The 13,072-nt window shown below is 50.3% G+C and overlaps 1 protein-coding gene across 15 annotated transcripts in view; it reads left to right on the plus strand.

Moving 5' to 3' along the window:
* The window catches only part of LOC119388044 (histone deacetylase 4), a 552,121-nt gene that overhangs the window by 116,543 nt on the left and 422,506 nt on the right, over positions 1-13,072 (plus strand). For 10 of the 15 annotated variants that reach the window (XM_049413797.1, XM_049413798.1, XM_049413794.1 and 7 more), the window contains exon 1: positions 8,709-9,223. The exons of 3 other annotated variants lie outside the window; for them this stretch is intronic. In XM_049413797.1, coding sequence (XP_049269754.1) covers positions 9,184-9,223 — 40 coding nt within the window. In that variant the 5' untranslated portion in view covers positions 8,709-9,183. Of the gene's footprint in view, positions 1-8,707; positions 9,224-13,072 lie in introns of those variants that run through there. 2 more of the 15 variants (XM_049413800.1, XM_049413799.1) reach the window with 1 other exon arrangement.

Consider the following 13,072-nt stretch of genomic DNA (forward strand, 5'->3'; position numbering starts at 1 on the left):
TATTACAGATGCGGAGCACGTGTCCTTTAATCGGGTTAAAGCACTATAAAAACTATTCGTTGCAACGTTCTTTATAACAATAGCGGCACAAAATGTCGCGACCATTCGTTCTAAAGAACGTTTTTCTTTCGCCCTGATATTGTTGTAGAGGCAACGCATTTCTTACGCGGTCGCGAAGGGATTCACTAATATAAATTGGTGGATAAGACAGCCTTTCTAAGCTTAATAATAATAATAATAATAATAATAATAATAATAATAATAATAATAATAATAATAATAATAATAATAATAATAATAATAATGCATGACCGCGTGTTCTGGGGCCTGAATTTGCGAGCAAAGTGCCTATAGTGAACTGTCATGTAAAATATGTGGCACAAAAACCAGCCGACGCGGACTTACAAGCTAAAACAGACGTTTATTAGCGTCCGCACGAGCCCAGAACGTCAAGATGGCTCCTTCGTTCCTGGTAGAACGCGCTCACGAGCCCAGGCGCATGTTGTTTTTCTTCTTTTTGTGGGATGAGCGCGGGAAATTCAACATTCCCGGCCGCGCAGTAGTCACGCCGGAAGTTCTAGGGGGTACAGTCTTTGTATGGATCTTGTAGTCACAAGGCTGTCTTGTCGTTTTATCTTGCACGAGCGAACGTGACCATCATATCCTTCGTAGACTTCAATCACCCTTGCGAGTTGCCACATTTGACGTGGAAGGTTTTCAGCATGTACGAGTACAGCATCGCCTTCCTTAACTTTCTTCTTATCCCCGTTGTCGCAGAAGTGCGCTGATCTCAGTTGGAGCAAGTACTCTTTGGTCCATCGTTTCCAAAAGTGTTCTGTCAGGCGCCTTCTGTATAGAAGTCTCCGGGTGGCCTCCTTACGCGTCGAGATGTCCGTTTCCACGATGCTGGCTTGTGGTATTGCCGTGAATCTTCTGCCAATTAACAGATCAGCCGGAGTCAAAGTGCATGGTTCGCCGTCTTCCGACTCAATAAATGTGAGAGGTCTTGAACTGACGACGGCTTCAACTTCTGCAATCACCGTCATAAGTTCTTCGGAATCGAGGGAGGCTCGTCGGAGAATCTTGCGAAGCGGTGTCTTCACAGTTCTTACCAGCCGCTCCCACCATCCGCCCCACCATGGAGCGTTGGGCACAATAAACTTCCATTTGATACCTTTACTGCTCAGGTGTCCGGCGACATATTGTGACGGCATGCTGAAAAGCTTTCGCAAATCCCCTGACGTTTTCTTAAAGGCCCTCGCATTGTCTGAATAAATGACTTGGGGAAGTCCTCTTCTGGCACAGAATCGACGTAAGGCCATCAAGAATGCCTCAGATGTCATGCTGGACACAAGTTCTAGGTGGATCGCTCTTGAAGCTGCACATGTGAATAGAGAGATGTAGTTTTTCGCCTCTCCTAACGGCGTCTTCACGAAGAGAGGTCCCACGAAATCCACTCCAACCACTTCAAATGCGTGCGCTGGTGTCACCCTATGTTTCTCGAGAGGAGCTATTGGAGCGTGTCCTGGTGGAACGGTATAACGTTTGCACAAGTAACATTCCCTGGTCACTTTCTTCACCAGGCTTCGTGCTTTGCACACCCAGAAGCGCTCTCGTAACTGAGTCAGGGTATCACGTACACCTCCGTGCAGCACTTCGCAGTGGGCTCGGATTACAAGTAGCCTTGAAAAGTGATGGTCGCTTGTCAATATAATTGGGTGCTTGACACCTTCAGGAGATTCCATCCGCATTAAACGCCCTCCAACCCGAAGTATCCGATCTTCATCCTGGAATGGGTTGACGCCTGCGATGGGTGATGTTATGTCGACAGAACGCTCTTCTGCGATAGCTTTGATTTCTGCGCTGAAAAATGCGTCTTGTACGTGTCGAATCCAGTACTGCTCCGCACTCGATAGCTCCTCTTCCGTGAGGGGACCAATTTCTTTATCGCTGCCATGATGTTTACAGCGATTGACGAACCTCTGCACCCATGCTGTAACTCTCAACAGCTTGTCAACTCTGCTGTAACGCTCCACTTCAAGTAGCGGAAGCGAGACGTGAGTGGTAAGGGACACTTGAACGTCGACCCTTTCACAATAGGCAAGTTTGTCGTTATCCGCTGTTTCTACTGGTTGTGATGCCCACAGGTTCTCAGGTTCCTGAAGCCAGCGAGGTCCATGCCACCACGATATGCTCGTAGCTACCTGGTCTAAAGATACGCCTCGTGTCAACAGGTCTGCCGGATTGTCACTACCAGGGCAATACTTCCAAGCAGAAGGCTCGGTTCGCCCTTGTATCTCAGTGACTCTGTTGCGAACGAACTGTTTCCACTTCTGTGCATCGCCTTTAAGCCATGATAACGTTATTGTCGAATCCGTCCACATCGTGTAGCGTAGCTGAAAGCCCGTAAGTGCGCTGGATATGAAGCTCAGCAACCTTGCACCAATCAATGCTCCTAGAAGTTCTAAACGAGGCAAAGTTACCGTCTTGATAGGAGCAACACGTGACTTTGCGATTAGTAAGTGAGGTCGTCTTGCTCTGTCAGACACGATGTAGACCGCTGCGCCGTATGCTAACGGACTTGCATCGCAAAAAACGTGCAGTTCTAGTTCGTGGGGCAGCTTCCCTCCGTTGCTGTTGATGTAGCGCGGTACCCTAATTGACTGAAGCTTTGTCAACTGGTTCACCCAGTCCTGCCATTCTTCTCGTAAATCTTGAGGCAAACACTCGTCCCAGTTGATTCCGCGGGTCCAGATTTTCTGAAACAGTATTCGTACAGACACCGTGTATGGCGCGATGAATCCCATCGGGTCGAACACTCTTGACGCTGCTTGCAGAACAAACCTTTTCGTGTCTGATTTTGCTTTAATAAAAGCAAGAAGATTTGCCATTGAGAAGCTGAATTCATCGCTCTGGGGACTCCAGGCAATTCCAAGTACTTTTACTGAAGCTTCATGCAGTACCACCATATCTTGGCTGGTTGATCGGTGCTCGCCTTCCAACAGGTTCATAAGCTCTCTGGAGTTTGTCGTCCACTTGCGAAGGTTCATGCCTGCAGAGAGCATGAGCTGTTGCGCCTCTTTACAAAACTTGGCAGCTTCGTCGTCCGTATCAGCTCCTGTAACTAAGTCGTCGACGTAGAACGATTCGCCCAAGGTCTTCGCGGTCGAGGCCATACTTGGTGGCGCTCTTCTTATGTGATGAAGAATGGTTGCCGTCAGCAGAAATGGGCTGCATGTCGCTCCAAAAGGTACTCTGGTCATCCTCCATTCCTGCACTTGCTTCTGCAGGAACTCAGCAACATCGCCTTCTTCGAACCACAGAAATCGAAAGGCATCTCTGTCCTCTTCTTTTATAGAAATCTGAAGAAAGGCCTTCTCAATATCTGCCATTATGGCGATGGGGTGCGTTCTAAAGCGTAACAATATCTTTACGAGGTCCTGGTACAAGTTGTCGCCCTTCTCTAAGCACTCGTTGCGCGACTTGCATCCTCGTGCCCTTGACGACGCGTCGAAAACGACTCGCACCTTTGTTGTCAGCGCTTGTTCCCGGATCACTTCTTTATGTGGCATGTAGTAAACCTTCGCCGGATCTCGAGGTTTTTCCTTTACTACTTCTGCATGTCCGGCTAGTAGGTAGTCGCGGATCGTGGCGTCGTAAGTTTGCAGAAGACCATCTTTGCTGGATAAGCGGCTCAAAAGTTTCTTTAGTCTGGTAGTGGCGACTTCCTTGTTGTCACATAGTTCAAACCCAGTTTTCCAGGGCAATGACACTTCGTATCTGTCTCCTCGCATTTCTATTGTTTCCTCGAAGTGTTGCATAGTTGAGCTCATCTCAATTTCCTTGCTTCCGGTATCAGATATGCCTATACTCTCTAGTTCCCAAAATGATCGGATTAGCTCTTCACCAACCTCCACTTGAGTCTTCAACACGCATACCATGACTCGGGAGTCAACTGCCTTTGACGACCAGTGGTCGGTGCTCCCTTGGAATGTCCATCCGAACTTTGAGTTCATGGCAATGAGATTTTCCTCGCTTTTAGGTCTGTGAATTTCACCTGTCATCACCGTCCACATCTGGTCAGAGCCAATCAGTACACTTATTCCGCTTTCTTGCTCAAAGGATGAGTGGAGCAGCTCATCGGCGATATCGTGTCCGGTTTTCTTGAATTCTGCGACGAACACAGAAGTCATCGTGCTGTCTGAGATGTCTTGGCAAATGTGGGGTATCTCGATGGCTCTCAGTGCGACTTCCACGTCGGAATGTTGACTTCGGAGGTGAAGCTCTACGATGCGGAGTCTTTTCGGTGTACAACTGCTGACGTTAGCGAAAGTGTTGATTGCTATAGTAGCAAAGCCAAGACACTTCAACTTCAAACGCCTTGAAAGTGCTTCGGTTACGAATGTGCGTTCACTTCCTCCATCGAACACGCCTCTGACATAGCGACACGAATAATCGGTCACACACAGTTTTGTGTGTGTGTGTGTGCGTGTGTGTGTGTGTGTGTGTGTGTGTGTGTGTGTGTGTGTGTGTGTGTGTGTGTGTGTGTGTGTGTGTGTGTGTGTGTGTGTGTGTGTGTGTGTGTGTGTCCATGCGCGGAAAGTTTGTAGGAGCACGCAGGTCAGAGAGTCACTCCTTGCGTTGTTCTTGGTTGTAGCTGCACATACGGTCGTACTGCTCCCTTTGACGTCTCCCCGCGCTCTTCGGCTCAGTTTCTCTGGGTCGCACATACTGGATGCATGACGACCTCCGCAGCTCGAGCATGCAATTCTACGCCTGCAATCCCTTGCTCGGTGACCTTTACAGGTGCATCGAAAGCACCGCATTTCGGCGGAGAGAAGCTTCTTCTTCTCTGATAGCGGTAGGTCTCTACGGCAGGACTCCGTCAAATGCTGCGTAGATTTGCAAAAGGTGCAGCCCGTATCCGAAGATGGTTTTAAAGCTTGGTTGTGAAGCACCGATGACGTTGGGGTCGCGCTGTGAAAGCGACGGCTCTTGTCTCTAGGATAGGCCACCTCATCGCATCCTTTCTGTTCCCCATAGTCACTTTTTTCGAGGCTCTCCAGTTCAATAGAGACAAATTGAAGAAGACGCTCTAGTTCCGTGTCATGCTGAACGTTGTTGGAGCTTCCAGTTGTGTCGCGCAGGATCGATGATATGCCACGACGATGTCACGTGGCAATGCCCTCAGCAGAATGTCGCACAGCATCGATGAAAAGGACGACTTGCTGATGCCAAGCGCCTCCAGTCCCCGCGTGTTAATGAGCACATGGTCATATAACTTGCGGAGTTTGGCCACTTCGTTGGAAGAACGCACAGGAGTAAGCCTTCGAAGCCTTGAGAAATACTCCTGCTCCAGGCGCCTTTTGTCGCCGAAACGTCTTTTCAGGATGTCTAACGCGTCTTCGTAGCATGCTTCGGCGGTAGGAAGCCCCGCTATAGCTGCCGCTGCGTCTCCTCTCAAGAACAGCCTCAGGTAGTTAAATTTGTCGCTAGTTGAAAGATTGCCGTTCTGGTTGATGACCTGATCGAATTGCTCCCAGAACTCGTTCCACTTGCACAAGTCACCAGCGAACGGATTAATTGTCAGCTTCGGTAACTTGGCTCCTGGCCTACCAGCAGGACCAATAGCCGCCGGCACGTCGCGAACTTCGATAGGCGCTGACACTGCAGATGTCTCGCTATGCTGGCGGCGTTTGCTCTGGAGCTCGGCTAAGATGCGGGTCGCGTTGTCCTCATATTCAATTACAGTAGCGTACTCCGCCTCGAATGTCTCGTCACTTATGTGGCTCTCCATCTCATCATTAATCTTCTTCAGCTCCTCGTTATTGCTCGTCAGCCTCTCATAAATCGAGTCGATTTGTTGTAATGTAGCGTCATCACGCTCAAGTAAGGCACTTGCCTCTTGAATGAGCTTGGTGTTCTGGGCCCTTCGCGTGGTCCTCTTCGTCTTGAGCCTGTCCATGGCGATCAGCTGATCTGTTGGCCTCCGTAGTTCGCGGCTGTTGTTCCAGTCGGTAGCCACCAGCGATGTCCCTTGACGGTAGCTCCCGGCTGTCGCCTCCCGGGTTTAACGGCACCAAATGTAAAATATGTGGCACAAAAGCCAGCCGACGCGGACTTACAAGCTAAAACAGACGTTTATTAGCGTCCGCACGAGCCCAGAACGTCAAGATGGCTCCTTCGTTCCTGGTAGAACGCGCTCACGAGCCCAGGCGCATGTTGTTTTTCTTCTTCTTTTTGTGGGATGAGCGCGGGAAATTCAACAGTCATATTAATAAAGGGTGCTTTATAATGTGCACTGGAGTTACAGGAAGATTGTAATGCTACTTATAGCGGGATGCGAAAATTGTAATGTAAAAATTGGCCGCGTATCTGCGTGCTTCGCTGCAAATGTCGTCTAAAGACGATAGAAGAGGCGCTGAGTGAGATATGAACGCCATCTGGCAATACGTCGGGAAACATGAGTGCTGTGTTCCGGGCTGGTAGTCCCGGCGCAGCAGCAGGCGAAGACCGGCGGTGACCAACACGACCGGTGGGGACGCCAACCAGCCCGAACACGCGGTTTGGCGCGATGCGCTGAAGCAGAAGAAACGTCCGCACTCAACGAGTACTCTCCACACACTCTTTTAGATGCGAAGTATCTTAAGGCGGAGCTCAATCCGGTGGTGTTGTGCGGCGTGACCACCCTTACTGCGCATGCGCATACCCTCTCGACACACCTCCTCTCCACTCCCCCTCACCATTCCCCCTGTCATCTACCCTCTCCCATTTCCCCTCTCCACTCTCCCTATCCCCTTCCCTCTCCCATACCCCTCTCCACTTCCCCTCTCCCCTCCCCCTTACCACTCTTCCTCTGAAACGCGGGCTAGACTCCTTGGGGCTAGACATGCCGAAATTCTCTCCTGCGCAACGCCGCGATGAGCTCGAGCGCATGCGCGTCCCCTCCCCTTCTCTCTCCTCTCCTACGCTGCTCCCTCTCGCCCGCCTGCCGACCGCGTTCCCGCGTTCCCCGCTCGCCCTGTGAGAATTAACGGCCAGGCTAGATGGAAGATACGACGCGCGTAGCGTCGCTCTTCGCGTTCCACGACGCGAGCTCGGTAGCATGCCCAACGAACGCCAACGGAACGCGATCGTGCAAGTGCTCCGGCTTCGCATCTACTCATGGTCCCCTTTAGCGGGAGATGGTGTAATTTTATTTACACGTCGCCTGCGTAAAACAGGAATGCCAGAGCGGCGCCCCATGGCATTCGTACAGTGCAATACAGAACCGAAACCGAAACACAACAATGAGCTCGTGCAGAGGGCACGGAGGAAGGCAAGTTTCAGCGAAGCTTAAGAAAGTAGGGTCTTCGGAATTACGTATGTATGCATTTTCTATTAAAGGAACATACCACCCTATACTTACCTAGTGATGTTGCGCCTCAGATATGCGTGATATTTACTTTTTGATCGACAACGTTCACATGAACAGCCGTACCAGTTCAAGATGGCTGGCCCTTGGGCAAGTGGTTCAACTTTAGCCGAGTGGCTGAATCGAGTGACGTGCCGACAAACAGAAAGACAGACAGACCAAAATTTCTCCGTTTAAGTATCCCAAGAAAGACTATCGTCTTTAATAATGGTGAAAGGCTGCAGATTATCTGCGAGCTGTTGGAAAAAAAGAGTGCATTCGATTCGATTCACATTTGGCACTGCTCGATCTGCATTCAATTCGCTTCTGGCTCTTATTCGACTCCTACACGGTTTAGTATGAAGAACGACCATTCGCACGCCCGTCATAAAACGGGATTTCGCGTGATTCCCATTGTCAATCGAAGCAGAGGAATCAGCTCCCGGCGGGGTTGGTTGAGGCAACAGGGGGCATGGGTGCTTCAGGAGTTACATGATAATGCACTACTGACTGTGAATGCGGCACCGAATAACCCCGAGTTTGCGAACACACTGCTTTGTCTTCCCATTTCGCTGTTGGTTGTCTTGATTTAAAGCTTTTTTTGTATTGTGTAGTATAATGGAATAAGTACTCTATTGCCGCGAACACCGAGATACAGAAATATGTTTGATTGCAGGTTACGAGAAGGTAGCCACTTTATTCGCGAATCGTCCAAATATATTTGATATTCTATTCGATTAACTTTTGCCGTTATTAATTTACTATTTGATACGGTCTCAGAAACTACTTTTCCCGCACCGGTATTTGCTTTCCAATTGTTATTCGTACAGCTATGTTCGATAATGCTTAATAATCCGGCTTGACAAGCTCTTGTTGATCCTGTCGTGAAAATCACGCAACTTTTCTTGGTGATAAAACCCCAAGACTTTCGAAGGAACGGTAGTTATGTGCGCCACTGAACGAACGTTCACCACTGGACGATTGCATAATTCCTCAAGCAGAGGCCCCAGCTGGCTCTCCGCAAGCTCCAGAAAGAAATGGGAATAATACGTATTATCTTGATATCGTATGGAGCCGCCTTACCGCTCCTTCATTATTGTGCTGAGTCACCTCCCCATTTCATTTAAGTGTTTATTTAATCGTGTTTATGCTTCTGCTGTCCCCTTTCTCACTTCACCTGGAGCGATGCTTTCGACGAATCCATTCATCGAGGTGTGGTGTGTGGCGTCCTCTCTCTACGCGCGCTGCAAATAACAGCAGCTGTCGGCGAGCGCGCCGTCTTGCGGATCGGTTGCGAAGCTCGGCGCGCCCCCGCCTCTCTCGTCGATCGCGAGCAGACGTGCACCGAGCGTACTCCCGCGTTGACGCAGTGTACGGGCGTCGCGCAGCCACCACCGCGTATTGCGAGGCGTGTTGCCTAGGTAGTAACCTCCCGTGTTCTTTGCGATTTCGTTCTTAACGGCGATCGTGCGAAGCTTCGTTTGTGCGAAACGTGCTCTTCGTTTCTGACATCGCCCTCAGGAACGTTGCGGCGAACGTGAAAGGAAAATTGACAGGAGTCGTCGCCGAGCTCTTTAAAAGAACCAGCTGAAAGGATCGTCCGTGCGGATTGTCATCGCCTAAGGAGATCCCACCGGACCACTACGGATCTTCGGATGTGTGACGCCTAACTGAGTGTGCCTGGAACCAAACCTTGTCCTCGCCGTCACCCGATCCGTTTATATTTCTTCCCGCCGTGAACATCGTGGTCGTCGTGGTGGCTTCAGTCCACCGCGCTTACGGATAATGGAATGGCGACCCGGTTACATCGCATGAGCTTTTCGCCGGCAGGTATGTGTGTTCCGTATCTGTTACCAGGTTACCGTGGAGAGGGCGTCGACGCTCACCGCAGGCACGGATGCATGCATCTTGGTCGTGCATGGCTATGTTCGTGCTTTCGGAGCTTGTTTTGCTTTGCGATTGTTTATTGCGCACGCGTAGGGGCGTGTATTTCGCAACTTTTCTCTCCCGCCTGCCCCACTCTCACTTTTTCCCCTCCTTTTTTTCACCTCTGGGGCGGCTTCCTGTATATGTGCACTCTAATACGGTCGCTGTGGTGCATTCCGGCGCGTCCGCTGCGGATGTCGCTTTATAAAATCCGCCGTTTTTCATTTGTCTTTGATTCGCGCTTGTGTGTGTGTGTCTTTCTATGACGTTTCCCGCATTGTCGTGTCGTACAGCCTGTTGCTGGGAGCTCGTAACGTGTCCTTCCGCCAGTTCACCTGACATGCACGCACCCCTCTTTCCTTTCGCTTGGCGGAGTCGCTCGCTCGTTTGCCCGTCTCGGTGCACGATGCCGGATGTGTGAAGATTACGCAATAATGATGCCCGTCTCCTGCGGATTGTTTTCGTGTTGTCGCGTCGCACGTCGTGACGTCACAGCTTTTGCCTATAGGCGTGCGCTTTCGGAACACGGGTCTTGTCACACTGCGCGGCGGCAAATTAGCGCACCTATAGCTTGCTCGTTCCTTTTCTCTGTTTATTATGCTAAATAAAGAAATGGATGTCTTGTTGCTCGCCCTGTAGCAAGTATCCAAATTTCATTGTTGCCAAATAGCATCGTGAGCATTGTTGTGCCACCTTTATGTGTTTGTGTAATTCTCATTGTTCTCCGTATCCGCTATATCGCAATATGCCTTACAATATGAATTTCAGCAACAATTGCTGAAATGCCCGTCGTTTCATGTTTCGTAATGTACGAAGTACACTTTAGGTGGCTTTGCAATTACTTTTACCTATTATTTAATGGGCTACATCCTTACCGGTGTTGCCCACTTTGTGAGGTCTAACGTCATAAAGCGACTCGGCTTTGAGAGGCGCTGTAGTGGAGAACATTAACGTGCGCTAACGTCGCACAGTACGCGGGCCTCTAGCATTTCGCCACCACCGAGATGCGACCGTCGCCCCCGGGATCGAACCCGCGTCTTACGGGCCAGCAGCCGAGCACCGTACACTGCGCCACCGAGGCGGCCATTGCCCACTTTACTTTCGTTTTGATTAGTGTGCTTGAGTGTGTTTGTTTGTATTTCCAGTTCGCCTATACTCGCGAAGGCCTATACAGGCCTTCTAATGGCTGTGTCCGAACGTACTTCGCCATTGATTAACTCAATGCTTCCTTATGAACAACCTATTGCCGATGAAGAAAGTGATCCATCCGTTCATTTCTTGTGAACAAGACCAAACATGTACTTATAAACGGGGTACTTATAAACACCGCGAAAAAGATGAAAGTGTTTGGCTGACGGTCCATATCTGGCTTTCTAGAAACCGTTCGCGCACATCCTTTTCTGATGCACTCGCGCGTAGCGTTGCTAAATTGCTCGCCCTTGGGGATAAATACATTCCTGTCAAGCGTACGTGCATGTCGCTATCCTCCGTTCTGAATGCGCTTCGCGCCGAGCGAGTAACAACTCGAGCGGCTATCTAAAGGAGCCCGCATTCCGACGCGCGCTTAGACGCCGTATTGACGTCGTTTTCGCAGTGCCTGGTAGCGCCTGTATCTGCGAGACTGATATGCTTCGTCGAGCTACACTTCTCTCATCTGCGAGCGCGTCGCGACCCGGCCCTTCGACGGCTTTCAGAAAAACGAAGCGGATCTTCGTCGCTTTCTCTTGCGTCGCATCTCTTTCTGGGATGCAGTTATAAGGCTCGGACGACGGCTAGCTGCCTGCCCTGCCGGAATCGTTTATGGCCGTCGCCCTATACGGCTCGTTTGTCTCGCTCAAATCGCGTTATCTCCTTGGACGACGACGAAGCCGAGTTCTCCTTTCCGCCACAGCCGCCCGATAAGGGTCTGTCCATGCCTTGTATGGCGTGGTGTTTTCCGTCTCGGCGTGTGGTCTGACCGCAGACTGCGACGTAGACGGAGGAGGCCTTCCCAGGTTCCGTCGTAGAACCGGAACGCGACTTGTCACCTCCTCACTCGTCACCTGTCACGGGCAGGAATGTCTCAACGGGCACGGGAGCATGTTATCGGCTCTATACACTCTCCGAAAGCCGCGACCCGTCGTGTACGATTCCGTCGAAGCGTATTTAATGATTCTGTTTCTCCGGGTGACGCGTCTCTCATCCATCATAGGAAACAGGTGGACCGCTAATCTGAAGAAGGTAGCTGCCTGGACTTCCGCAGAATTGAACGCCGTTTGGCCTCCTCTTTGTAGATTGACAAATCAGTCCAGCCATTTGTTCCTTCTTCGTATTTAACCCCGCCGCGGTGGTGTAGTGGTTATAGTGCTCGACTGCTGACACGAAGGTCGCCAGGTCGAATCCCGGCCGCGGCTGCTGCGTTTCGATGGAGGCGAAATGGTAGAGGCCCGTGTACTTAGATTTAGGTACACGCTAAAGAAACCCAAGTGGTCGAAATTTCCGGGGTTCTCCGCTACGGCGTCCCTTATAATCATGGCGTAGTTTTGGGACGTGAAACGCCAGCAATTACTTTTAGTAATTTCTTCATATTTATCCACCATGACCGTGCTGGGCACTCTAGAACATTTGGGTATTTTAGCAGTGTCTGTTTGACGTACGGTAAGCACGGAAAAACCGCATCGTCATGGTCGGCACGTCGTTATTTTAATCTGCAAGACCTGTATCATCCACTGTGATCATTCCGTCATGTCACCGTACGCATCGAGCGACTCGCGCAGCTAAAACGGTTTCGGATCGTGGTACATTTAACACAACGGTAGTACCGTAGCGTGAATGGCGCGGTATTAGGGTGTTTTAGCAGTGACGGTAATACCGCACGGTAAGTACAGAAATACCGTACCGTAGTGATCGGCACGTAGCCTTGTTTTGTTTAGTCTGCAACACCTCTATTAACCACTTTGATCATTTCATCAGGTTACAGTAACTAATGAGCAACTGTCATACGGCTAAAAAGCTGCGTGCCGACCAAGACGGTATACTGTATTTCCGTACTTACCGCACGGTAAACCGGCACTGCTAAAGCACTCTATTATCGTCACTGCTAAAACACCCTATTCAAGAGCATCAGTTTCTTTGCAACTACGCCTTTGTGTGCTAATAATAGTGTGCGGCCTAGTGGTGAGCCACTTGTTTTTCCGAGAAATGTAATTCCTCTTCATCGACTTCTTTTTCATTCTGGGAACTCAGTGTTAAGTGAACGTGCCGATCTGTTTGGAAAACAATGAGTGGCAATATGTCAAGGTATGTACAAGGTCGTGGCTTCAATTTAGCTTTGGAGCAGCCCAACGTGGTCAGAATTGACGTCGTTACGTCCAGCGCGCTGTTTGTCCTACTGGTATGGATGGATGGAAACAACTTTATTGAAAGTCCGGCGATGTTTAATAACCCGGGCTCAGGTCTCCCATGAGGGGACTTCGAGGCCTTGCCTCAACGCCGCCTCGCGGGCCCGCTGGACTGCCCATTCTTGTGTCTTGAAGTTGGAGCTGCGCAGTGCGGCTGCCCACTTCGACGCGAGAGCATCCGGAGCTACTGCCATCTGAGCTGCTGTGACAGGGCACTCCCATAACATGTGTGAGAGCGTCGCTCTGGTTCTCTGGCATAATTTACAAGTAGCATTCGGGTACTGGGCAGGGAAAATGTGCCGCAATCGCACCGGTCTGGGGAAGGTGTGTGTTTGCAGCTGTCGCCAAACGACTGCCTGGCGTCGTTTTAGCT

Source organism: Rhipicephalus sanguineus, chromosome 3, assembly GCF_013339695.2.
Source record: "Rhipicephalus sanguineus isolate Rsan-2018 chromosome 3, BIME_Rsan_1.4, whole genome shotgun sequence".
Lineage (NCBI taxonomy): Eukaryota > Metazoa > Arthropoda > Arachnida > Ixodida > Ixodidae > Rhipicephalus > Rhipicephalus sanguineus.